This window comes from Aricia agestis, chromosome 3 (genome assembly GCF_905147365.1).
Source record: "Aricia agestis chromosome 3, ilAriAges1.1, whole genome shotgun sequence".
NCBI classification, from domain to species: domain Eukaryota; kingdom Metazoa; phylum Arthropoda; class Insecta; order Lepidoptera; family Lycaenidae; genus Aricia; species Aricia agestis.
The window spans coordinates 13,888,008-13,914,855 of NC_056408.1; the positions used below are offsets into that span (position 1 = coordinate 13,888,008).

Sequence of the window (26,848 nt, forward strand, 5' to 3'; positions counted from 1 at the left end):
CCTCGATGGTACAATAATAATGTAGGCAGAAAAGTGTGCAACTAAAAGGTTAAATGGTTAATTATTTTGTGAAATTTAGTAAGTATAATATAGTTCTGTAGAAGTGGTCTATAAGTAGGTATCTTCGTTTTTTTAATTAAAACTATAAATATCAACAAATATCAGCAACTTTAAATACAACATCCAATTAATTAGTTACCTTAAAATATCATTATGTCTTAATATGGGAATTCTCTAAGAAAAAACTTTTTCAACTAATTACTTAGGGCAAAATAATTCGACAGTTTAAAACATTTAATAAATCATTTAATGCAAATAACAACAGCTATCTCTAATGTGGTAATGACAAATGCTTAGCAAAATTAAAGCTCACAGCAAACTTAAAAATCATCTTCATTCAAAAAAAAAATAGTAAAAATTATACCTAGTTACTTAACTAATAAGTCCACGGCTCCAAGCACGTAGAAACTATAGCACGTAGAAATTCATACATTGCTAATTGACTTGTCTAGTTCCAGTCTCATGCCCGGTTTCCGAGATTTTTGACAGGTTCATCTCCTCGACGACGACAACGACGTTAGCCGACGTTTGATTGGCTAACATCAAGCAATTAAACAATCGTAAACGCCGCTGAAAATACAAATTGACAAAAAATCTGATAAGAAACCGGACATCAACTCACGCGCGTGCAAAAATATTTGTATATTTCAAAGAAACGAGAAACGAAAGGCTCGGTCTGATTTTCTACCAGGGCCCTGATTCTGACACTTTTTATTATGCTGCCTCAGGTTTTCACACTCGCGGGTATTAAAACAGTGTGTAACTGAGACAGTCTGGGATGCTTCGATGCAGGACTTTCGAGCTATAAGAATCGGGCTCCTACGTAACCGCACTTTAATATCTATTAAACACTAGAAATAATATTCGATTAAAGATTACTCCTCCAATGTAAACTTATGGCCAGCTTGCGAACGTTCACGAATGTCTTGAAAACGTGGTCCCACATCTTACTGGTTATACCAAATGCTGAAACAAACAACGAGACAATAGAAAATATTAAGCAATTCCTAGAGTGCATTACATTAAAATAATTTAGCTTGAACATCGAGTGCGTTATTTTATTACTTTCTCCTTTGCACCTTCTAAACTGTATAAATAGAAATAGTCAGTACTTAAGATGCCACCCGGTCTCAAGACGCGGTTCGGCTCTGTGATTGGTCCAAATTTTGACAGCCAACCAATCACAGAGCCCGAACCGTGTCTTGAGACCGAGACGCATCTTGAGTACTGACTATTTATACCAGCCTAAAAGTCGGGCAAGCGATCACCCTCGCAATCCCGCGAGGACCTTGCCCACTGATTAAGTTAAATGTTTCAGAGCGAAATACCATGATCCACTGATTAATATAATAGATATCTACTACGCAATTAAGTATCATACCGTAGATCATACCTTATAAGCACCTAGAATCTAGATTATTATTTCGAATATTGGCACCTATTTCCAGTGCTCTACTTTATTATAATAATTGAATTAAAAATGTCTATCCCATAGATCATTAATCTATCGCTTCGTTCGAAGCGAAACGAGACAATAATGTTTATTAAATATGGTCTACCTTTTTTTTACTTTAGGAATATTAATGTGAAGTTACCTTTGTCATGATTCAGGAAATGGTGGTTGGAGTGATACCTCTTCATTTCGTAGAGGTAGGTGCCGGCTCTCGGTGAGCCGTGATGCACGTAGTAGTGGGTCATGTCGTATACTAGGTATCCTGGAAAAAACGGGTTGAACTCTGAAAACAGCAGGTGCAGGCACATAGACGTGTGGTAGAAAGAGAGGGCGTCTTATGAATTTTTGATCAAGTCACGTGTCTTGAGTCATCTAAGGACTTGAGTTCTTGACGCGAGTTTAACATTTTTAACCCATCTCACAAAAGATACCAAGAGCCATAGATTTTATTTTTACTATTTGTCCTGAAATTATTAATTATTATTAACGTCTGCTAGATTTAATAACCGTTAAGCTTACCTACAAGCCCCCCGGTAAACTTTATCATGGGGTAACTTAATAAATATTTGACAGTAGTGTAGATAGCGGTCGCCAGCGCAGCCGCCGGTATGGGAGGAAACACTTGGCGCAGCCCGTCGAAAGGAACCTGCAATCATCAATGTACTTTCAGAGAAATATTCAAGATTAGATGGCAGACCTACTTTATTAAGTCGGTTTACGTCAACGTTAGATGTAAAAATAACACGGCCAAATGGCGTAGATCTGAAATTAAAAATTAGGTACTCAATTAAGTATCAATTTCTCTGTTAAATACGAAATAAATGAGCCTTATCTACATGGAGTGTTGCCATTTTGAAATCTGTACTGATGATTTACTGCAAATTTGACATAAGAAAACATTATGAACCAGTGCATATTCTACAAAAACGCTCCCGTTACGCGGTCTCTACATTTTATCTTCAATCACAATATTATCAATTGGGGTTTTCGAACGCGACGGATTCTATCAGTTATTAATTAATTGAACTTTTGCGTGTACACAATATATTGATAAGGATATAAATAATTATAATTATGGCTTAGTTTGAAACCTCGCGTTGTTATTAAAATAAAAGCTATCAATTAGGTACATACAAGTATTAAATACTGTACAGTATACTCAGTACAGTTACCTCTTTATGCTAAAATGACAGACTTTTAAGATTTGCCTGTCCACCCACTATCGCGATCGTGATGCCTATAGAGGGCCGTACAGCGGATTTGATATCTATTTTGTATAATAAAAATTTACACTCAGCACTCACCTTGTGATGTATGCCATGGATCAAAAAATGTATTTTAATCAAATTTAAGGAGTTGCCGGGGTTGAAATGAAAGAGCCATCGATGTAGAGAATATTCTAGGATGGTCCATATCACAAAACCTGCGGTCAGTTGACTGAAGAACTGGTACACGTAGAGCCCATCCTTGCAGTCTGAAATGTAGAGTCTTCTTAGAATCTTGGCCTTAGCTAAAGTTTTTAAAATGCCATGATATGGTATGGTAGAGTCTCGATAGTAATTATCATGATAATAATAATTATTATCGAGACTCTACCATTTTTAATAAAAATATGTCGTTGATTGTTATTTGTTCTTATACGTGTATTTATTCTTATAGGCTTATAGCCTAGCCTAATTAGACTTAGAAAGAAAAATATTGAAAACTTATTCTTACCTTCGCAAAAAACGTGCCTGTAAAACAACGAGGCTGCTAAGTAGCTTATAATGGGTATCCAGAACATCGGTACCAAATACCACGGGGTGTATGTGAGGCTCTCTAGCATGGGGTTAGCGAACAGGCGACATTTTCTGTGAACTGCACAATTTACCCACTGTTGGTAGTGCGGAGCTATTTTGTGCAGCTGACACAGAAGAGGCTTGGACCAATCCAGTCTGCTCTGAAAAGAAATACGCAGAGGAATAATTGTTGTCAAAACGTAGACTGTAGGTATGGTAATACCCTAACCCCTTTTTATTTTGTATTTTTGTATATCGAGCGCATTTTCTTATAAGACACACAGACAGGGACAAAACAGGCAAGTTACAAAACTCTACACTCTACAGGAAATGTCTTTGTATGTTTGTTTGGACCATGGGCATTTTCACAGCCTGAAAGCCGAAGCTAGGACTAAAATGCAAAATCTCTCAGAAATTTTGAAACGCGGAATATAAACATATCTTCGCGTCGCTAACAATAGTGAATCGAAAATTTAAGTATACGAGCATCGAATTTTTTATTGCTGCTAGTCCTGGGCCTGTAGACAAAGTAATGGAAATTAATGCTATTTTCTATTAATTTCATTAACATGCTAATTTTGATGTCACAGCATGCTAAGTATTATTGCTTTGCTATTTGCTAAAAACGAGGCATCGTGAATTATCTGTTCGCATCGCACCGCTCGCGTCGAGTATTATTTCGCATTGAGTGAAAAATAACAATTATTAGCACCGCGGTGCGAAACAGCGCGCACGGGATTTTTATCAAGAACGCAGACTATTGCTATTTGCTACGCACGATAATATTAGCAATCGTATTTTTTAGCAAGTACGATTAATTTAATTATTGCTAATGGGCATTTAACAATTAATTATTATTGCTAATGCTATTTTTACCAACACTAGTAGACAAGTGGCAAAGCGCTAACGCTAACGCTAGGGCTACAAAATGTATGCGATTTGACATAAGTCATCGCTTCGCTAGCGTATACTAATGTCAAATTCATTTTGTAGCCTTAGCGTTTTGCCACTTGTACTTGGGGGCTGCTACATTATAGGTACTGTGTGCGTGTTTAAGGCCGGTATAAATAGTACTCAAGATGCATCTCGGTCTCAAGACACGGTTCAGGCTCTGTGATTGGTTGTCTGTCAAAATTTGGACCCATCACAGAGCCGAACCGCGTCTTGAGACCGGGTCGCATCTTAAGTACTATTTATACCGGCCGATTCTTCGAATTTCGGATAACATCTACAGTCTTGTCTTACACTGAGACAACAAAATCTCAATACCAAAGGAGTTGTGTTCAAGTATTGAAATATTGACCAGAAATTACCTAATACTTATCAATTCAATGAAAACGGAAATACCTGCTGACGTAAGGTAAAGTTTCATAATGTGGATAAAATAAGTATAATTTTTATTTCATCTTTATTGAAATCTTGAAATACTTTTAGAATTTCTTACACATTGGGTTTAATTCATGTAAATTCGCAGTTTCATAGATATGAGTGTAGTAACGTCATGCTCCTAATATTATGCTTCATCGAATGCCTAAAAAGATAACTTAAGAAAATGGTGACGTTGACTTTGGGAACACCCTGTAAGTACTTAGTACGGTATACCGTACCACAGTCCACAGTATAGCAATATCTAATATTGCTATATTGTGACCGTACGTAATATGCAAATCTGTTAAGGAAGCTATCACAAAAATTAGCAGGACAATAAAATAACATTCAATATCAGCGCGCCTTGTACAGTGGCGGTTACGACGCTCGCCGCTTTCTTGATAGGGCGAAAATGTATGAAGAAATTTCAGAGCGTTTCTTATTTTTCTTATAAATGGAAATGTTACTTATTTTTATATAAAATATTTAGCTAATCGTATAGGGGACTAAATAAGCAAAAATTTTTTTGTATATTTATTTTCCTTAGTTCAGTGTATTTAGCTATAATGGTACCTAATCAGACCCCATTTTTTTTTGCGATTATTGTAATGGTTAAAACGTATTTTATGTGAAAATTTTGTATGCGGCTATAACATTTTTATGGTATAGAAGTGAAGATGAATATATTATCTTTCATTTGAAACCAAAATATCCTCGCAGTGTGACTCCTAATTCTTTCAAATGGTACCGGAAAATCGCTGATATATTTTGTGAAAAAATGTGATAGCGTCCTTAAGTGTTATGACATTATTGGGTACCTTGTTGCTTATTGCAGACACAACAAAAAAACAATATTGTAAGTAATATTTTTTTAACAGGATAACGCCAAATTGGATAAAACATTTTTCGTGAGCGGAATGTGGAATATGCAATAAATTATCACCGGCAGCGTGAAGGTTACGTTAATTTAATTAAAGCTATTATGGCACGTTTTATCACTATCTAGTATTTAGTAAGCAGCTATCGTTACGATCCTAAACATTTCGCTCCTATGACTATGGTGATAAGATCGAAAACTGGCATTTCGGAATTGTCAGCGACTGTAAACTTGTAATTACACTAGTTTCCTACATTTTAATTGATTTTCGATAACAGCTACGCGATCTGTTTGTTACTTGTGTATCTGCAGAGTCTTTCCAACTATAAGATTTTTTATTTTGTCTTAGAGCCCCCGCAGACTGATTTTTAGTCGGCCGATAGTTTGACCAAATTGGGGTTTCAACTTTCACTTTTCAGTACATTATTATCGATTCAATCTTCATACATCTTCGTACTGATTTCGCGTTCGATCAAACTATCGGCGGACTAAAAGTCTGCAGTCTGTGGGAGCTCTTACTGCCGCACTCAGAGTGGAACATCATGACTTAAATGTAAGTAATTAATTAAAATTTTGACAAAAGCCCCATAAATTATCTGTCAAACTCTTCATTAAATTAAAGGTTAATCATAATTAAATGTCTCTGAGTGCGGCGGTTAGGACTACTTAGTAGTTAGTACTAGCTATAAGGCTTATCTGCCGCACTCAAGAGACCAGTGTTTCCCAAACTTGTCGGGACCGCGACCCATCTACAAGAAAGTTTAAAGTTCGCGGCCCACCTTGGTCCTTGTGTCATGAAGACAAAAAGCGGTATGTTGCTGCTGCTGACCATAATATCATCAACGTCAGCCTACTGACATTCACTGCTGGACTTGGGCCTTTTCTAAAGCTCCTCACCACACCCATTTCAATTAAAAAACGTACCGTACGTAAATACGACAATTGTCCTATAGTTTCAGAACCCACCCAAAATCTACCCGCGACCCACCAGTGGGTCGCGACTCGCGACCGACACTTTGGGAAATGCTGCAAGAGACGAATATTATAATTACTTGACTGTAATTAAATGCACATTTTGACGTACCTAAGACTTACATATGAAACTCATCATTAAATTGAAGTTTAATCAATCGTTAAATGACTCTTATGACCGTAAGACTGGTAAGTATCTCACTCACACTTTCTTTGGACTTTGCTATAGGTACATATCTACTAATACTTTAGGGTGTGTATGAGTCCTGTGTATAGAGTTCACTGTAAAAGTAGCAGCGCTAAAAGAGCCATTTTTTTTCACCTTTGCATGGAAAAACTCGTGACGCTGGGGCGCTTGCCCATACAAATCACAAAAAAAATTCGGTCTTTCATCGCTGCTACTTTCACAGTGAACTCTCTACATGGAACACATATGTTCTCCAAAGTATTATCACTTAGTTTTGTAACATTCTGTATAGCAAAGTCCAGTGAAGTGAGCGCTAAGTGTGTCTGAATATAGGGGTGTAACAAAAAGTAGATAGCTACTATAAATAATTACTATAGGTTGGTGCTGGGTACGGGTGTGTAATGCGTATGTGTAGAGTTCGCTGTTAAGTAGCAACGTTGAAAGAGTTACTTTCAGCTCCTATGTGTCCATGACAAATGCCCTAACATCATGAATTTGACCATAAAATTAAAAAAGTGACTCTTTCAGTGCTGCTTCTTTTACTGTAAACTCTATACAAAGGTGACAAGGGACACATACACACCCTAAAGTATTGTCCCTTTGTTTCTTACAAGTTACAACGTGTAGATATGATTTCCAATGACTAATATTATCTGCTAATTTAAGTTGATATCATTCAAATGGTCGTGACTGTACAATGTACGTAGGTACAAGTTACAACCGTACACCGTGCATTTCCGTATTAAATCCTAAAAGCACAATCCAAGCCATTAAGCTAATTGACATTGGAGTGGCGACGGCAATGTCGACTAGACAATCACCAATAATTCTTTGATAATGAATCGATCGCCCTGAAAGCATGACCTCATTCTTGGTCGCCTAATGAAAAAATGAGCGCCCGAACTGATTTACTATAGATATAACCGAATAGTAATTAAAAATATCCATACCTACTGTGTACATACCGACGCGACGTTATATCAAAAATAACCAGTTATTAGTTTGTAACATACTTTCTACAGGGCCCGATCTAACTGTTTGGTCGCTCCGGGCAATCATTTTTGCCGCCCCTTTACTGTTTACATAGGTATTTACAGAAAACCATAAAAGTCATGCATGAGCTAGTTTTTTTGGCGTTAAAGGAAAAAAAAGGCGTTGAAGGAATGAAGGAAAATAGGAAAATTTCCTGAAAGAAAATAGGAAAATAAACTGAAGGAAAGTATGTTGGAATGTAAAATTCTCAAACTTGGGTGGTCGACCGTGGATGACCGATGTCTAGGTTGGATGATACGATAGTAAATTTTGCTGTCCCTCGTTTTTGCCGCTCTTAGCAAATGCCCGGCCACAGATTACTAAATAGTAAATAGTTACTAGGTACGTAAGCCCGGCTCGCCCCCCCTTAGGGCCTGGCCACAACACTGCGTTGCGGCGTCGTATCGGAAAAACAACATCGCGCAGAAATGCGATGCGTTGACATTACAACGCAAAATTTTTTTCAGACATGTCGCTGACGAATCACAAATTTTCACGATGCGTTCTGCGACTTCGTAGATTTTTACGATGCGGCGACCGCGCCGCAACTCATTGTTGTGGCCTGGCCCTTAGTTGGGCCTGTTCCCTTAATAATATAGACGTACTGCGTACAACTATTAAAGGTTTGTTGTCTTTATTTTTGTTTTTTTATTACAACTAGAGATCGCCCAATGGTCGAAATTCGACCTTACTTGCAACGACATTAGGACTACTACCTATATTTTGTAAAAAATATTGACTTCATCATAGTTTTTTTCAATTCTTGTCTCTGGGACTCAGCTGATCTCAGACTGGCCGTTTAAGCATTATCTAATAGTATCTAAAATTAAATAAAAAGAAACAATAATCCATTTTCAATTTGTCAACTTGTTGTCAGCAGACTTCAACCATAAATAAAAGAGTTTAATTCGTATGTATAGCCTTGTCACTCAAAAATCTGTCATTTTTGCTAGTAGTAGTGTCGTAGTGTGTGTAACGTTTTATTTGTTAAAAATATATATGATAAAAGCATAATTTTAAAATAATATTAGCTCGATGCACTCGTTCACCATATAAACTATAACTGTGCGAAATTTCATGCACCTACGTTTCCCCATTTTTCGTAAAAAGGGTTACAAAGTTTTTCTCTCACGTAATAATATACAGTGTGTAACAAAAATAAGTGATAATACTTTAGGGTGTGTACGTGTTCCTTGTAGAGAGTTCACTGTGAAAGTAGCAGCGCTGAAAAACGAAAAATTTTTTTCACTTTTGTATGGGCAAGGGCCCGTGCGTCACGAGTTTCCCCATACAAAGTGAAAAAAATTTTTGGTCTTTCAGCGCTGCTACTTTCACAGTGAACTCTCTACAAGGAACACGTACACTCCCTAAAGTATTATCACTTATTTTTGTTACACCCTGTATAGATATCCTTTGTCTTATTTATATAAATTTTGTCGCGTACCAAGATTACATTATTGTCGTCTGTTTGGTTGTGACTTTTCCAATAAGTAGGTATGCCAGACAAATATAAATCGAACCTTGTATTCGCTGTGTAATAATAATGTAATATTTTTGTTAGTAAGGGTGTAGTGTAACACTATGAATTAGAAGTACTTAGGTACAATGTTTTGTCCTTGTTTATGTATAAAACTAATTATGTAGAGTATCGGAAAAGGGCAAAATACTGCAAACGACATAGTTATGGAGATAGTGGATCTTTTAATTTTAAGTAGTACCTAGGTATGTGGTTTAGATTTCTACTAGATACTTAGTAGAGAATATAGGTATTTGCAATATACAGAAGAATTGTTAGAATACGAGGTGAGTTGCATAGGCTGATTACGTTAAACTGCATTATTTGGTAAATCGTTTATCGCGTGGTAACCACACATTTTTTGTGACCAATTATACTATTATTGTATATTGTTCGTCCTCATAACAATTGAGGGTCCATTACCTAATTTATTTATTTATTTTAAATTGTTTGTGTTAAAAATTATTGCGCTACATTTTTAGTTGCAAGTAAGTACATATTTTCTAAAATCCTTTTTTGGCAGAGTAAAGCCTAAAAGGCTACTGTCGTCTTTTTGGATTCGGACTTCAGAGATAATAGCGTTAAAGCTATTATACATTCGTCTTTTTCGTTTATTAGATTAGTAGTGATTTGTAAAGGAGTCAGCTGATGGGTTGCTTCGATCCAGCTGATCTAACGGTACCTATATACGGTACCTTTTTTTATGAAATAAGAGGGCAAACGAGCAAACGGGTCACCTGATGGAAAGCAACTTCCGTCGCCCATGGACACTCGCAGCATCAGAAGAGCTGCAGGTGCGATGCCGGCCTTTTAAGAGGGAATAGGGTAATAGGGGAGGGTAGGGATGGGCAGGGAATAGTGGAGGGTAGGGAAGGGAATAGGGTATCGGATTGGGCCTCCGGTAAACTCACTCACTCGGCGAAACATAGCGCTAGCGCTGTTTCACGCCGGTTTTCTGTGAGAACGTGGTATTTCTCCGGTCGAGCCGGCCCATTCGTGCCGAAGCATGGCTTTCCCACGTATAATAGTACCTTTACCTGTAGTAAACATGGCAAAATATCCAATAGGAGACGGAAAAACGGAGGGCCAGGTATGGTATGTAATTCTTACGGGATACATAATTTCGTAAAATAATAATAAATTTCCTAACTTACAACACGAAAATTATTAACCTATAGGCAACGGTTTTCGTAGAATTTCCTTATAAAGATGCAGGGCCGGATCCTACGGACCATATGGCTATTTTGGCTTAAGCCCAGAGTCCCATGAGTTCAAGGGCCTCCGCCCCCCCCAGCTAAGTCAAAAATAGACGATAACGCGAAAGAATTCATAATTTTAATAAATTTTTGTTGGTATCCCTGATAATCCTACGATCAAGGTTTATTAAACAATTTAAGTGTTGGTAGGTACTACGAACTGACAGTTAAAATGTGGCCCTAAGTAGTTTCAGCCCAGGGCCTCGTAAGCTCACGGTCCGGCCCTGGAAAGATGAACTTTCTTAATTTGTGTGTATTAACTAATTTATTGTGTTACCTCCAGCTCCTCCAGGAAGGCGATCTCCTCAGCGTCCCGAACACTCTCCTCCTTGGTCAATATCCTGCCATTCTCACTCAAACTACCGGTCAAATTAACATCGTCATCGACCCTAAAGTCGCTCAACATGTGGTAGGCACTGACACTGTGCCCGTAGGCCTCCATAACGCTCAGGATGGACTTGCCCCTGAATTTTTCCAAAGTATTCGTCCCCCCGGGGTGGTCGCGGAGAAACGCTTTTATGTCGTACGTTTCAGCGCCGAATTTCACAGGGAACGTCATGTTGCCCGCGCCGAAGGACGTCCGCTACTGAAGCATGACTTATCAAGTGTCGCTTCCCATGTAGTGGTGTAGTGTAACAGGTGACACTGACGCCGCCAGTCCAGACTGGTCAAGGTGAATCTGCAGTTATCATATCTGTTTATCACCCGAAAATGTCGATATCGAACACATTCAGTGATATAGTTTTCTTACGACTTTATTTTAGCTCAGATTCCAGTTTTATAATAGGTAATTGATACACTTTCAATTTTATCAATGTTAACGTTATACACAGAGGTGGCAAATACTAAAAACACTATTTCATGCTTTGCGGAATGTGTTATGTGGGGGCAGTGGCGGATTTACAAATTTGCCGCCTATAGGCTATTAAATTTTTGCCGCCCCTATAACTGACCTTTGAAATTTAGACGAACAGGATCAGGCTGCTTTTTTTTTGTAGACAACTGATTACAAGTCACTTTTATAGATGTCGTTTTTTTCAAATATGCCGTATCTACAGAGATAAAAAATAATTAATTATAATTTTGTCATTTTATTCCAAGATTCAAACGTATTCAAAATAAATCATAGACATTTTTTTTTTGTTAATTCGTCCCGGTCGGGACAGGCAAAGGGAGCGTTGCCCATACAGCCTTTAAATCATAGACACTCAACTGCGATTTTTGCGCCTTTTAGAGCTACAGGCATTTTTTTTTTTTTGGTCAGCGGATGAAGCTGATTTTTTTTGTAGCATCTGATGCAATTACAAGTAACTTTTATAGATGTTTTTTCTTCAAATATGCCTTATCTACAGAGAAAAAAAAATAAGAATTATTTTTTGTATGGACGAAATCATAATTTTGTCATTTTATTCCAAGATTCAAAACGTATTCAAAATAAATCAAGCACAGCTTATAGCTGATGCAATTACAATTCACTTTTATAGATGTCGTTTTTTTTAATATTTTAATTCTACAGAGATAAAAAATAATTATTATTTTTTTTGTATTGATGAAATCATAATTTTGTCATTTTATTCCAAGATTCAAATGTATTTAAAATAAATCATAGCACAGGTTATAGAGGGACTCTTGTCGTACATTTTTGTCTTAGACACTCAACTGCGATTTTTGCGCCTTTAGGAGCTACAGGTAGGTACTTTAATTTTTATTGTATAGTATAATTCATTTTTGAGTATTTGATATGGATTTTAATAAATATTGTTAAGGATAAACAAATAATAACGTTTTCTTTATTAATAAGTAACTCTTACTAATGTCTTATTCATAAAAAAGCCTATAATTCATTTCATTTCAAATTTTCCCTTCGTACTTATACTCTCTGTAGATAAGGCATATTTAAAAAAAACGACATCTATAAAAAATCATTGCATCAGATGCTACAAAAAAAATCAGCTTCATCCGCTGACCAAAAAAAAGGAGTGCCTGTAGCTCTAAAAGGCGTAAAAATCGCAGTTGAGTGTCTATGACAAAAATGTACGACAAGAGTCCCTCTATAAGCTGTGCTATGATTTATGTCATAGACATAATGATTTATGTTGTATACGTTTGAATCTTGGAAAAAATAATTCTTTTTTTTTCTCTGTAGATAAGGCATATTTGAAAAAAACAACATCTATAAAAGTTGCTTGTAATTGCATCAGATGCTACAAAAAAAAAAAGCAGCCTGATCCGTTGACCTTCGATCCGAAAATTCTTAATGTCCCATTTATTTTACTTTGGGACCAGTGTGCGTCCCTACTAAGGTATACCTACTACTTTCATCTTTAAAAATGAAAAATTAAGAAAACGAATTTTTGCCATTTGTTTGCAATACAATATTTTTACAACTAAAAATTATACATTTTTTATTTTTTATAAACACCTAGCTTATAAAAAATCTGATTTGCCCCGGTGCATTTGCCAGGGTAAACCGTAAACCTGATATGTGGTCGTCTCGGCGGCAATATTTTACAAGAAATGTTTTTGGTGGGGTTTTTATTCCTGTAAGAAAAAAAATGGGGCTAAATTTGCCGCCCCTCTAAATCTGCCGCCCTAGGCCAACCTACTTAGCCTATAGGTAAAACCGCCACTGTGTGGGGGCTTCTTATTCGTGAAAATTATTGTCATGGTTAACTGAAACTACGCCAATTTTAGACGCTTTACTTTACTTACAGTTAGTAAAAAAATTACAAAACACAGTTTGCTAGATCAGCTTGATCCGGCTAACGCTGTTTTGTCACATAAAATGTGGTTATAATAATTATGCTTTTAAAGCACTGTTATTATTGCAGACGTTGTCGTGTACCTAATATTGGAATTAGGGCCTGTTTCACCACTTCTTGATAAGTGATGATAAGATAAGTCAAGTTAAGTGGTGAATAGGCTATCCACCACTTAACTTGACAGATAAAGTCATAGAGAATCTCTCAAAAAAGTTGTGGATATAGCCTATCCAGCACTGTATCAGAAAGTAGTGAAACAGGCCCTAAGTCTTATAGGTAGGTACCTACTGTAATGTAATGAAACTTTGAATCATTCACACAAACTTCGCATCTTAGGGGCCATCCATAAAGTATGTCACACTAAAATCATTAAAACCGTGTCACGTACTTTATGGATGGTCCTCTAATAATGATATTACTGCGACGTTATGTCCTTGACATTAACATACTTATCCCACACCGAAAACCGAGGTAATTAGTATTATAATCTTAGGGGGCAAACGAGCAAATGGGTCACTGAGGGAAAGCAAGTAGCATCTATCGTCACCCATGGGTACTCGCAACAACAGAAGAGTTGCAGGTGCATTGCCGACCATTCTTGAAGGTTTGCAGGTCGTATTGGTTCAGAAATATGCTGCTACTACTTTGACCTAGGCATTACTATTATTATTATTATAAACTAGCTGTTGCCCGCGACTTCGTCCGCGTGGACTTCAGTTTATGTATGTAATATGATATATTTTCTGGATGGAATATAGGCCAACACGGTACACTCGAACTCCTTAGAAATGCAGTAGGAGTTCTGATAAGATAGATTGATTATTATTATACCAAGTGATAATATTATTAAACATAATATTCTAACGTATTAAAAACTATAAACAAAAACATAATAACTAATAAGTATGATTAGTTCTATGTTACAATGAAGTAAAAAATAAAACGACATCTGTTGAATCGTATTAGAACTAAAATGTTCATTGCATCGATATATTTTTGAATTTTTTATAATATTATACATAAAATATATTTAAGATTTTTGAAATATTATTTTAATACACATCCAAGACCCAGGAACATTGAAAACTTTTTGTTCCGCCTGCGGGACTCGAACCCAGGACCCCCGGGATGAGCGATATATATTAGTATAGATTAGTATCCGTGACCCCTTCAAACTTTCAGACTGCGATCGCCCCTGTTTTGAGTAGTAGTAGAGAGTAGGTATCAGACGATTGCCTGCAGCCTGCAGGCTGCATAGTAAGAAGATGCAAGCATGATTTTTGATCGTGGTGGTCCAACCGTGGTGGTAGCGATACGTGTCACAGGAGTGACACTAGTCCGCCTACATCTAGTTAGCTTATGGACGGAACAATGAGTATAGGTAGAAATATGGTATAGACTAACTACCCAAACTGCGGCCCACCGGTAAAAGTGGTCCTCGTGGAGTTAAACTATTTTGAAATCACACCCACCGGCAAAATAGAGCAAATTCGTAATCATCAATTCAAATCCAATTTTGGTTGCGGCCCACGACACTAAGACCAAAGCGTGTTTGGGGCCTGTACAAAAGAAAGGATGAGTACCAATAAACTATTCGCTTTCTTTAGAAATTACTATATTATAAACGAATACAAGAACTAAATAATATAAGACGATAAAAAACATACAAGGACAGATATACTGAATTGCGTACTGTGTATATAATATATATCAAATAAGTATAGGCAGCAGGTAGCTGATAAATTTTTCCGTCAGCAGCATTTCATCACGATAATAGCATAGCAAAAGGAGGGGAAGTAAGTTATCTTCATACAAAGGCACCGCGCGCGGCTTGTATGTGTGCGCCATTGTATCACTGCGTCGCCACGTACCGCGTACGGCACACAACAAAATCTCGGCCAGTTTTATAAGGCTGGTACCGCCGAGATTTTGTTGTGTGCCGTACGTGGCGATGCATTGATACTATGGCGCACACATACAAGCCGCGCGCGGTGCCTTTGTATGAATATAACTCACTTCCCCTCCTTTTACTATGATAATAGTAAGATTTAAATAAAAATACAGTGCTTACAAAATATATTTTATTTATTAAGTATATTGTATAAAATATATAAAAATAGAAAAATACAATCAACATACCTCCTATAACCTATAAAAATTGCAAAATAAAAACACTTATGGCTATTGTAACACTTGTAAGGCACTTTTGACTATTCGCTTCATGGAAATTGCACTTAGTAGTAGAGTTTTAGATATTTAAAGATAAACCTAACGTCGTAACCTAAACATCCAGTCTCCGTAAAATCTTAATTCTAATTCATAATGGTAACATATTCTAACATTTCTTAAAAAATAAACAATATTTGGTTTATACTATACCTATTATTCGTAGGTTTTTATGTCTCAGTAACATCTACATCTCTAAGACGAAAGTCATCACTCATCAATATATTTTATTTAATATGAGTAAAACCTTATCTGATAGTAAATATTCGCAATTTTTCAGAGAGCTCAATGATATTGAGATTCTTGTTATACCGATACAAAACTTGTAGTTTATAGTTAATTTGTAAATTATTGTATAATATAATGTATCACGTAATAAACTTGTATCATCTAAGAGTTAAGCCACATTGCTCCTTTGCGTCGCGTCAACAAAACGGCATAAGTCGATGTATTTGTCGCCTAGTGTGAGGATCCGTTATCGCTTTATGTTTAACAATTTTTGGTCAAAAAATATTTGTATTTGCGCATGGGGGTTGCGTCGTCGCCGATACGATCATGACATATTCGTGGAACATTATAGCACCAATGGCAGTGCCGCCACGGCAGTATACCTAGCCTAATCGAACATCGGTTTTTCTGTTCAAACAATATCAATTCAAATCGATCCATTGTTATCGATTATTTATAATATATTTTTTTAATAATTCCTTTAGCGCTATAAATTGTTATGAACGTCGAGCCCACACGGGATGACAGTCCATAAAAAAAAATATAGCTGTAAGTTTTCCATGTATCTTAAAATAAAATAAAAATAATTGGAAACACAACACAACAACAGTTCTGTCAAAAAGTATGAATTGAGCGAAGGTTTTGCACCTTAAGTAACACTAGCGAACTCACGAGCGGCCATCACGCAGCGGCGGCCGTCGGCTTGTGTTGCGGCGCGGGGGGGAGCGGCGCGGGGGACGGCGGCGACGCGGGGGCGCGCGAGGGCAGCGCCATCTTCAGACGGGACCAGAAGTGCGAGTCGTCCCAGCGCAGGTAGGTGACGGCGGCGAGGTAGGAACGCAGCTCGGGCGCGGCGGCGGCGGCGGCGGCGGCCGAGAAGCCCGGCAGCAGCACCACCAGCAGCCGCGGCCGCGCCTCGCCCAGCGCCGCGCCGTACGCCTCCCGCAGCTCCGCCAGCGCCCACTCCGAGCGCAGGAAGTTCTCCGACACCAGCACCACCGTACGCCGCGCGTCGCGCACCGACCGCGCGATCTGCGCCGGGATCCAGTCGCCCGGCGTCCAGTCGCGCTCGTGCAGGCACAGCCGCCGCCCCGCGCCTTCCAACCGCGCCGCCAGCTCCGCCGCGTACGTCGAGTCGAGGTGCGAGAAGGACACGAACGCGTCGTACGGCCGCGCGTCGTCGTCGTCGGGCTCGGCGCGCAGCAGCCACCGCAGGCACAGCCCGCGCTCGAACAGGAACAGTTTGAGACGCGCGCGCACCGCCGGGCGCGCCAGTACCACCGCCAGCAGCGCCGCCGGCAGCAGCAGCAGCAGCAGCGCGCCGACGGCGGCCGCCGGCCACACGGGCGTCGAGACACAGGCGGCGACGGCCCGCTCGGCGGCCACGCGGAGCGCCGTGCCGTCGGCGCAACGAGCCGAGTCGGCGACGCGCGCCGGCCGGAGGGCGACGGCCCGCAGCAGCGCGAGGGCCTCGCAGTCGCAGCGCAGCGGGTTGCCGGCGAGCGACACGCGCCGCCCCTCCGCGAACAACGCGCCCGCGGTCTCGGCGTCGATCGTCGATATCGAGTTGTTGGACAGATCCAAATCCTACAAAAAGAATGTGTAAAGTTATAGTTGTTTAATTATAATTAATAATTTACTTTATCGGGTTGGCTGAAATCGTTTACGGTTTTACAATAGCACAATTGACTCTCGGATGGTCCATTTCTACACAATGAGTCAATGAACGAGAATTGATCAAAATCTCTGCCTCTCTGGGCTACTTTCTGATGTTCGAAAAAGCACAATTGACTCCACAGAAATAAATCAAGGTAGAACGGCTAAGCGGGTGGAGTACGCGTGTTTCAATCTTGCTCTGTCGTGCAAGATTCGTTGAACGTTCATTCAGTCAGCAGCGCGCACGTCTCGACTTCATTACACCGGAGCGGTTGTGCAAAAATGCCTCATTGTGCAGTGTCTAATTGTAAAAACAGAAGTACGAAAGTGAATCGGTCAATAGGAGGTATTTCTTGCCACGGGTAAGTTGTTTGTTTTAACTAAAAGCAAAGCAAATATTGACACGAGCGATTCCTTAGCAACGCACGAGCGTCGCCGTTATATCTTGATTTATTTCTGTGATTGACTCACTGTGACGTTAGCGAGGAACGCGAGGTCGCGCGGGCGCAGCGTGATGTTGTTGCCGGGCACGTGAAGCACCGTGACGGGGGGCAGGTTGGTGGCGGGCCGCGGCAGGCGACGCAGCCCCGCGGCGGCGCAGCGCAGTTCCGTGTGGACGGGCGACGCGACGCACGCGCAGCCCGGCAGGCACCGGTCGGCCGGTAGGGTGCAGGTGAAGTCGGGCAGCGGGCGCGCGGTCAGAAGCGGGCCGGCCTCGCACCGCACAGAGCTCAGCACGGGCGCGTGCTCGCGGCGCTCCTGCAGCGCGCGTGCCGTCCAATACTCGTAGCAGTTGCAGCTCAGGGCCCAATCGGCGTCGAGCTGCGCGAGCGCGGAGGGCGCGGCGGTTTTGACGGCGTCGTAGTCACTTTTCTCGTACGCGAGCGACGTGATCTTGCTACCGCGCATGTCCACGTTTACGCTGATGCCGTCGAGGCGCGTCCACTGACAAACGTCTCCGTACTGAAATTATTAAGTAACGGTTTAGAACGATTTTAGTATTCGATCTCGCTTTTCGCCACCCGGAGACGTTTTGGGAAAAATATGTCTTCGAATTTAAAATGTGCATTTTATCATTTTTAATAGGGAACATGCAAATATAATATTTATGAAAATGTTGCTATTAAAACGTTAAAAAAAATATAAAAGAAGGACCACTGCAAGGTTAATATTTTATAAAATATTGTTTTTTTTACAAAAATTAACAATTAAAAGTAACTTGAAACGGAACAGATTTCAAAACACCAATCAGAGTTCAGTGACGTCACACATGCCATCCCCGCGTTCCATTCAGCTTTAAAAACGATCAAAATGCCTCTATTATGAGCGTTTTTATCGTTTTTAACGTTTTTAACGATGGTTTTTTTTTAGAGGTACAGGTCAGTTAACTAAAGCTGGCACGATCAACACATTTACACATTGCGCTTGTGTAGTGTCTGTGAATAAGCGCGCGGCGTAACGTCGTACTGCAGTACGACGTATGCATACGCATCATGAAAAGTATGTCCGTCTCTCTCGCGCGCGGTCTATCTTTCATTTTGCTACTGTTTATAAATACAGCGTGAAGTTACAAGTCAGTCACGTGTGATCGGCGCGCGGTTAGCGTTTGAGACTCTACCTACAAAATCATTTATTTTTAAACATACTGTATAGTGAAATTGCATAAGTGTGAGTACTGTGAACGTGAGAGCTTTAATTAACTGACCTATACGATCAGGCGGGGCCAATGTCTATAATTATTGTCATTTACAGTACTGACGACGATTTTTTTTAATATCTTGTGGTCTATTTTACATGGAGTTCTTTAAAATAAACACAAAAATATAAATGTCGCATCTTCCCTATTATAAAATGCACATTTGCCACCTACTTGCCACAAAAGTAGAACGTGTATGGGTTCGTTCTTTTTATTTATTGATTCCCAATATGTAATAAATATCAGATCTCGGGCGGTACTCACGGTGAGGTCGGTGATGTTGTTGTCGCGCAGGTCGAGCTCGGCAAGGCGCAGCAGCTGCACCCGCCAGTCTAGGCACAGCACGGTGGCGCCGGTGCGACGGAGCGACAACTTCTCCAGCTTCATTAGCGACTTCAGCGGGGACACATCTGCAGTTCATGAGCAATTTTTGCCATTTGTTTGAAATACAATATTTTACAACAAAAAATTTTAATTTTTTCTTTATAAACACCTAGCTTATAAAAAATCTGATTTGCCCCCCCTGGCCCAGAACCTGTGTAATTTGGTTTGGTTTGGTTTAGTTTTAAATGGGATTGGCAGATCAGTCGGAATAATAGTATCTTCTGTAGGTAAGGATAAAATAATCAAACATAACACTTAAAATATAAAAAAAAATACAATAAAAATGTGTATAATAATATAGTAGTTACAGGCTAAATATTGTAAACCATTTTTATGTTCTGCTTAACATAAAGATTAACTAAGAAATAAAGATTGAAAAAAATATATTTAAAAATCAATGTCCACCCGTGCGAAGCCGGGTGGGCCGCTAGTTAATTATAATAGCAATCAAAAATAATAGTCATTCAAAACGTAATGAATTAATGAAGCACTATAACATTATCCCATCAATGAAGCGGCACCCGGCTGTCGCATAACTATTATATTATAAATCTATTGTGTCTGCGATTCCCATGATCGAGGTAATAATAATTAATATTTACGTGGACTCTCCGGGCGAGCACACCCGCGCGGCGCGCCTTGACGACGCCCAATTCGCAACGTGCAGCAGAAATCGTAATATTTTAATTTCGCCATAACATTAAAACCAATCGTCCAATTTTAATCATTCAAAGAAGTAATGAAATAATTTATTTTGTCTAATAAAAATAAGAATTAATGTCATGAGTAAAATAAAGGCATTTAAATGTAGTCCAAAAACATTTCAAGATTTTTTAATAAAAAAATGGTTATTGTGCCTCACTCAATATAGATAGGTATAGTGTGTCGCGGACTTTTTTGTAGATATTTAAAAGATCTACAATTACTTAGAACATTTTATGATTCTATCTTTTATAGTTTAGGCAGCGTACGCGAAAAAAGTAATATTTCTGGTTGTTTTTTTACACCTTGCGTCCGAAAATTTCAAATATCTTACGGAACCCTATTTTTTTCCAAAATAAAATTTAGCCTATGTTCAGCAGAATTAATGTAGGATTCCAATGGTAAAAGAATCTTTCAAATCGGTCCAGTAGTTTCGGAGCCTATTCAAGACAAACAATCAAATCTTTCCTCTTTATAATAGTAGTGTAGATAGATGTTCCGCGCGGCTTCGCTTGCGTAATTTAGGAATTTCACGCAACCGTACATTTTGCAGCAAAAAATAGCCTATGTCCCTTCACGTGGTCAATTCTTCATGTTTGCCAAATAACATAAAAATTGTTCCGGTCGTTCATAAGATAATAAGAAATTCCATATAATTTCCCCCGTTTTTTTCACATTTTTATCTATTTCTTCGCTCTTATTAGTCTTAGCGTTAACACTGACATTTTTTTTTAAATCGGACCAGTAGTTCCTGACAGATATGTATAACTATTTTAAAAACGCACATGTAATAAATAAATAATTGTAGAAATTGTCCCTTATCATGTAAGGGGGAACAGGAGGTCCCAAGTGCGGGGCCATTAAAAAAAAAAGTAGTTCCTGACATTAGCGCGTTCAAATAAGCCCTTTCATATAATTTCCCACATTTTTTCCACATTTTTCTCTATTTCTTAGTTTCTATTAGTCTTAGCGTGATAAAATATAGCTTATTGCCTACCCCGATGAATGGGCTATCTAACATTGAAAGAATTTTTCAAATCCGATAAGTAGTTTCTGATATTAGCGCGTTCAAATAAGCCCTCTCATATAATTTCCCCTCATTTTTTCCACATTTTCCTCTATTTCTTCGCTCCTATTAGTCTCAGCGTGATAAAATATAGCCTACAGCCTACCTCGATGAATGGACTATCTAACATTGAAATAATTTTTCACATCGGATAAGTAGTTCCTGAGATTAGCACGTTCAAATAGGCCCTTTCATATAATTTCCCCCGTTTTTTCCACATTTTCCTCTATTTCTTCACTCGTATTAGTCTTTGCGTGATAAAATATAGCTTCAGAGACTCAGCGCGTTCAAACAAACAAACAAACAAACAAACTCTTCCCAATTATAATATTAGTATAGATAAGTTTTATATTATAATATTATATATTATATTATGTAAGTTATTATAATAACTTACATAATAATATATAAAACGTAAGTTGGTAACGTAAAATAAGTTATTGTAAACATGTAGGTACCTATCAATGTTTGTAACATCTAATTTCACCATGTTTTGTGCAAATAAATAATTTGAATTTGGATTTATAACAAGTACATATTTACAGCGCTCGTGATGTTGTAAACAACCTAAATCACTCACCCGCGGTTTTGGGCTGGCACAAATCATCCAGGGGGTTGTTTTGTAGCGACAGCCAGCGCAGCTCGAACAGGGAGCCGAGCGCCGCCACCGCGCTGCTCCGCAGCCGGTTGTTCGCCAGGTTCAGGTTAACCAGCCGCTTCGTGCGACTGAACAGACCCCTGGACAACGATACGAACATCAGAAGTTCCAATTCAATAGTTTAAACTTTAAAGCCTTAAAACATTAAATTAAAAAAAAGAAATACGCGAGAAAAGACGCGGTCGTAGACGGGTTTTTTAATAATTTTTATAATATTCTAAACATCAGAGGTACATACTTCCTAGTTCCTAAGTTCCTGGACATCGCTAGGATTACACTAGTGACTAGAGGCAAATACTCACCGTGGCAGATACTCGATGTTGTTGTATGATAGATTCAAAGTCTCCAGATTGACCGCGTCATCCAACCAGCCCTCGGGCAGGTCCCGGAGCTGGCAGTAGCGCATGTCGAGCGACTCCAGCGCGCCGGCGCCGCGCCACTCGCCCGCCGCGCGGCTCACGTTCATGGAGTTGACCTGCACCTCCCGCACCGCGCAGCCCTCCAGCCAGCCGCCCGGCAGCGGCGCGGTGCTCTCCTGCACGTGCAGCTCGCGCAGCCCCGAGCAGTCGTGCAGCTCCAGGCCGCGCGCGCCTCGAAGCCAGAGCGAGTGAAGCGCCGGCCCCAGCGTGAGCCCGTCCACAGGGGCCTCGATCTCCGTATCGTTCAGGTTCACCGCCGCGCTCAGGTTCAAGCTTCGAAGCCGCTCCTCGCTTAAAATCAGCGATTTGAGTTGGCCGAGACGCTCGAACACCTCGGACGGGAGTCGTTCGACGCCCGTCCGCTCCAGCTTCAATATGGAGAGCGCGGGCGGCAGCAGCGGCACGGCGTAGTGGTCCAGCCTCACGCGCGTCAGGCGCAGATCCTCCAGCTTGGATAGCGGCGCGAGAAACGTCGGCTCGGCCAGCGTCGATGCTGCCTCGTCACCTTCGACGTTCAAAGCGCTGATGTTCAGGGATTCGAAGAGTTTAGCTTCCAGTTTTGAGTCGCCTCTTAGGGTGAGGTCGAGAATGGACCTCACGGATATATTGAGCGCGAGCAAGGTTTCTCTGTAGCTGTGCGAGGGTAGGGGACATTTTGAAAGTATTACGGTACTAAAAGTCTCCAGTTTATCAAAAGTAGGTAGAAATTTACTTTCCAATGTTATATTATTATTTAGACATTTTAAATGAAAATATTTCGTATCATAAATTATTTCCAAATCGCTTTTATCTGAAAAGAAAAAAATGGTTTTAATTAAAAATGTTGATTTATTAATAAATGAAATAGAAACTATAAAGCTATTTTTTTTTATATTACTTACTTCAAAATAATCATAACAATATTAAGTAATTGTTTCATTTTTAATACATTAAAAAACATTTGACAATATCTGAGTAGTATTTATTTCTTGATATTTAACTAATTGATTAAAGCATTAAAAATTGAGACACAGCATATTTTTCCATTTACTTGTACAGTGATTATTGAAAGAGTTTGATGAACTAATGCAGGTGTCATCAATTAGTTTTAGCTCGGGGTCCGTTTTAAGACATGAAATGAACTTTGCGGTCCACACATTTTATATAAAAAAACAACATAGGTAATTAAACATAGGTAATTACGGAAATTACAAAGGTATTTTTAGATATTAATGAGAAAAGTAACCATTTTTTATAGCTAATTATCTCTCTGAAGTTTGGAGTGAAATATTTTTGCAAGCTATAAATATTGACGTTAAATCCTGAAGATATTGAAGTCCTAAGGTGAACAAAGATCATCTTCAAACATGCTTGGTCTACACACAATGGGTTGGCGGTCCGGATGCGGACCGCAGTCCGAAATTTGGTGACCCCTGAACTATAATGCATGGTTTCACTAATGGTTGGGTCATGGATAGAATAGAATTTCATAAGCAGTTTTTTAACTATATAACTTTGATACAAAGTTCAGAATTTTTCTGTCTTCTTTGTAACAATTCAAAATATTGTAACACTTCGGGCAAAAAAAATGAATTATTTCACATAACTTGTCGGGAAAGTCTTAATTTTTTGGTGTCAATAGATGCAAATAAGAGGTGGTTTTATTCTACTACATATTTCGAATTTAGGTCAGCATCTTTGAATTTATAAATGTTATATTGTACATTAATTTTATGTTGAAACCCTCAGTTTAAACAAGGTTCTGAATATTGCAATTCTACTGAACTAGCGAAGAATGAGACACAGACATAAAAAGACCAAAATACTCTTTTTCTTTCAACACCGAAATATAGGACTCTAAAAAGAAAATAAACAAAAGACAACAGTGAGAGCTAGCTCTTGTGGGAGACTTGTATTGACGTAAGAATATTGTAAAAAGTTATGTATGTATTCACTTACCATTACCAATTTTGAAGAAATATTCGTTTTCACTGAAATTTATTACTTGACAATCTTCCTGGGATGCTAAAGGAGGACAGTGTAGGCCTGACTCAATAGACCCTACTGACCACAATAACAACAGCACATGAAACCACTCCTCAAAAGACTTAACTCTCAGTAACATGGTCACTTAATTGATATTAATTTATTCTTTTGTAAGTTTGCATCCGTGGTTCCTAGGTTAACTTTACTTTCTTTCACAAACTTGTAAAACAACTATCGTATAAAAACACACATTTTAAATAACACAATAGCAGCACAGTTACTAGTTTGTTTTGAATGTCCATTGTTAAAGATTTTATTCACTTTAGCGACTGCTAATTATACATAAGTTTTGGATTTATTTATTCGTGGGAAACTTTTTATTTGGGAGGAATTTAATAAATAAGGATAAATAAACGATAAAATTACCTACCTACCTACTATTTTGAAGTAACTCCGTCATCGGGAAATCCCACTTGACTTCTACTTCTTCTTTCTATTTTTTCTTAATCTGGCACCTCAGAGATCGGCTATTTAACCATGGCCAGTGTCGAACTGTCGACTGTCGAGTATAACATGAGTATAACCATAAACCAATAATGCTATAATAAGTCTATGAGTATAACTATATTATGGCGGGAAAACAGGTCTAAACTCTATTAGTATAAAGTCAAAGTCAATACAGTCAAGAAGTCAAATCGGTCGCTTCAATGAAGTGGTAGACGTTTTACTAAAACATTCGATGGAGTTTTGGAGGGTACACAAAATAGCACGTTTCTGGATATTGCATCACTTTCCTACACTTATGAGTGAGTTATGCACGATAACGAATTATATCTAAGGGCGCTTTCCCACGAGGCACAACACGACACGATTTAAGAAATGCACGACAGAGGGCACACAGCCTGTCATTTGGACATTTTCACACGAGCGACGATTTCAGCGACGACACCGCATTCACTTTTGGTTGGTTTACACATGAGTATATGTCATATTGCTATACTGTGACTGCAGTAATCAACTAATCTCCAAAATAAAAAAAAAAGCTTCTAGCTTGTGACCAGTGTAGCCAACCCCTCAGTTTTAGCCAGGTGGGTGAAACTTTTGAACAAAAAAAAATTGGGTTCCAAATTTAAACGTAGCAACTAAATTAAGTTGGATAATCTGTACAATTTTTAAGCAAGATCGACTGTGATTGGTTGATAAAAAAGACGAAGAAGAAGTTTAAAACTCAAAGTTCGATTTTCAGTTAGTGAAAATTATTTTGTAGCAACTCTTTCAAAAATTGTAAATTAGTGGATTAATTATTGAAAAACAAAAGGTAAGCCATTGTAAAATGTAAATATAACCGTAAATTGATAAATTGAAGCAAAACATAACTATGTCATACCGTGTTCTAATACAAAGTATGTCATAGTGATTATTTGCATATTTGTATAATAATTTACAACTTAAACTATAATAATTTGAAAAAAATAGATTAAGTATTATTTCATGGAAAATATTATAGTGTATCAGTATGTATGCAATTAATTTCGAAAGTGTTGAAATGTGTCTATTGATTTATTGTAGTAATTAATTACACGTTAAGGTTATTAACTATAATAATTTATGTATGGAAATGTAGTAAATGAAAAACTTTTCATTAATTTCAGATTTTTAGGTGCCTGTACTAGTTTGCAACTTTTTAGTCTGCAGGCAATGGTTGTTAAGAAGATGTAAGGAGGAGGAGAAGGAAGGTATGGGATTATGAGAGGTGCGGCCACTAAGGGAAAATCCTCTGATCAAGTGAGGTGGTATACAGCTGGCCTGAGCCCACGCGATATATTTCAGCTGTCGTATGTACAGGGTGTAACAAAACAAAGTAATAATACTTATGTGTATAAAGATGCGCGTCCACTGGATCGGAATCGGAGCGTAAGCAGCGGACGGATTTGTTGCCTAAACCTTGTGGATTAAATCTGTTTTATTGTTTTGTGTTTATTTAGCTATGTACAATAATTTGTATTGAAATAAAACATTTATTTGAGCTCATTTCTTTTTTTTTTAATTTTTGGTATGTTTAGAGTGGAAGGTTTTGCACTTAAAAATTTTAACTTTAATTTCAATTTAAAAAAATAATAAATATTATTTTTTTTCTTCTAAGTCCGACCTCTTGTTACGTAGTATATGACATTCTCTTTGGTTTTAGCTGTAGATCTACAGTTTTTCGGAAATCCTCTCAGTTTTCAGTTTAGGCCTCGAAATCTACAGTTTTTATGAGCTAGCCAGCGTCGTCTATTTTATTATATTAAACTTATTAATATAAAGGAAACAGTTAGGATCCTAATTATTAGCGTACTTAAATATAAAACTGTAGATTTACTGTTTTTCAATTTGATATTTACAGTTTTCTACAGTTTTTTTCTAGCATATCTACAGCACAGATTAATCTACAGCATATGGCGGCTCTCGACATAGGCGAACGCGTTGGCCAACGCGTCTGCGGACGCGTTGGCCCAATGTGTAGAACGGGCGTTCGCGCGTTGGCCGTAGGTATTTAGACGTTGGCCGACGCGTCTGCGAGCTTGCCGCGCGGGTCGGAAATGTC

General features: G+C 38.7%; 2 protein-coding genes across 2 annotated transcripts; both read right to left on the reverse strand.

Annotated features, from left to right (window-relative positions):
* Window positions 1-316: 316 nt before the first annotated feature.
* LOC121725547 (fatty acid 2-hydroxylase) lies at window positions 317-11,464 on the reverse strand. The gene is made up of 7 exons (XM_042112554.1): window positions 11,453-11,464; window positions 10,777-11,178; window positions 3,230-3,452; window positions 2,818-2,987; window positions 2,033-2,159; window positions 1,656-1,775; window positions 317-1,026 (listed from the first exon to the last, which is right to left on the reverse strand). Exons 2-7 carry the CDS (start codon window positions 11,056-11,058, stop codon window positions 929-931), a joined length of 1,020 nt encoding a protein of 339 aa, XP_041968488.1. The 5' UTR covers window positions 11,059-11,178; window positions 11,453-11,464; the 3' UTR covers window positions 317-928.
* Window positions 11,465-15,479: 4,015 nt separating this feature from the next.
* On the reverse strand, window positions 15,480-24,711 carry LOC121725543 (protein toll-like). The gene is made up of 6 exons (XM_042112549.1): window positions 24,235-24,711; window positions 22,180-23,086; window positions 21,800-21,957; window positions 19,332-19,477; window positions 17,843-18,334; window positions 15,480-17,302 (listed from the first exon to the last, which is right to left on the reverse strand). Exons 1-6 carry the CDS (start codon window positions 24,398-24,400, stop codon window positions 16,397-16,399), a joined length of 2,775 nt encoding a protein of 924 aa, XP_041968483.1. The 5' UTR covers window positions 24,401-24,711; the 3' UTR covers window positions 15,480-16,396.
* Window positions 24,712-26,848: the final 2,137 nt, after the last annotated feature.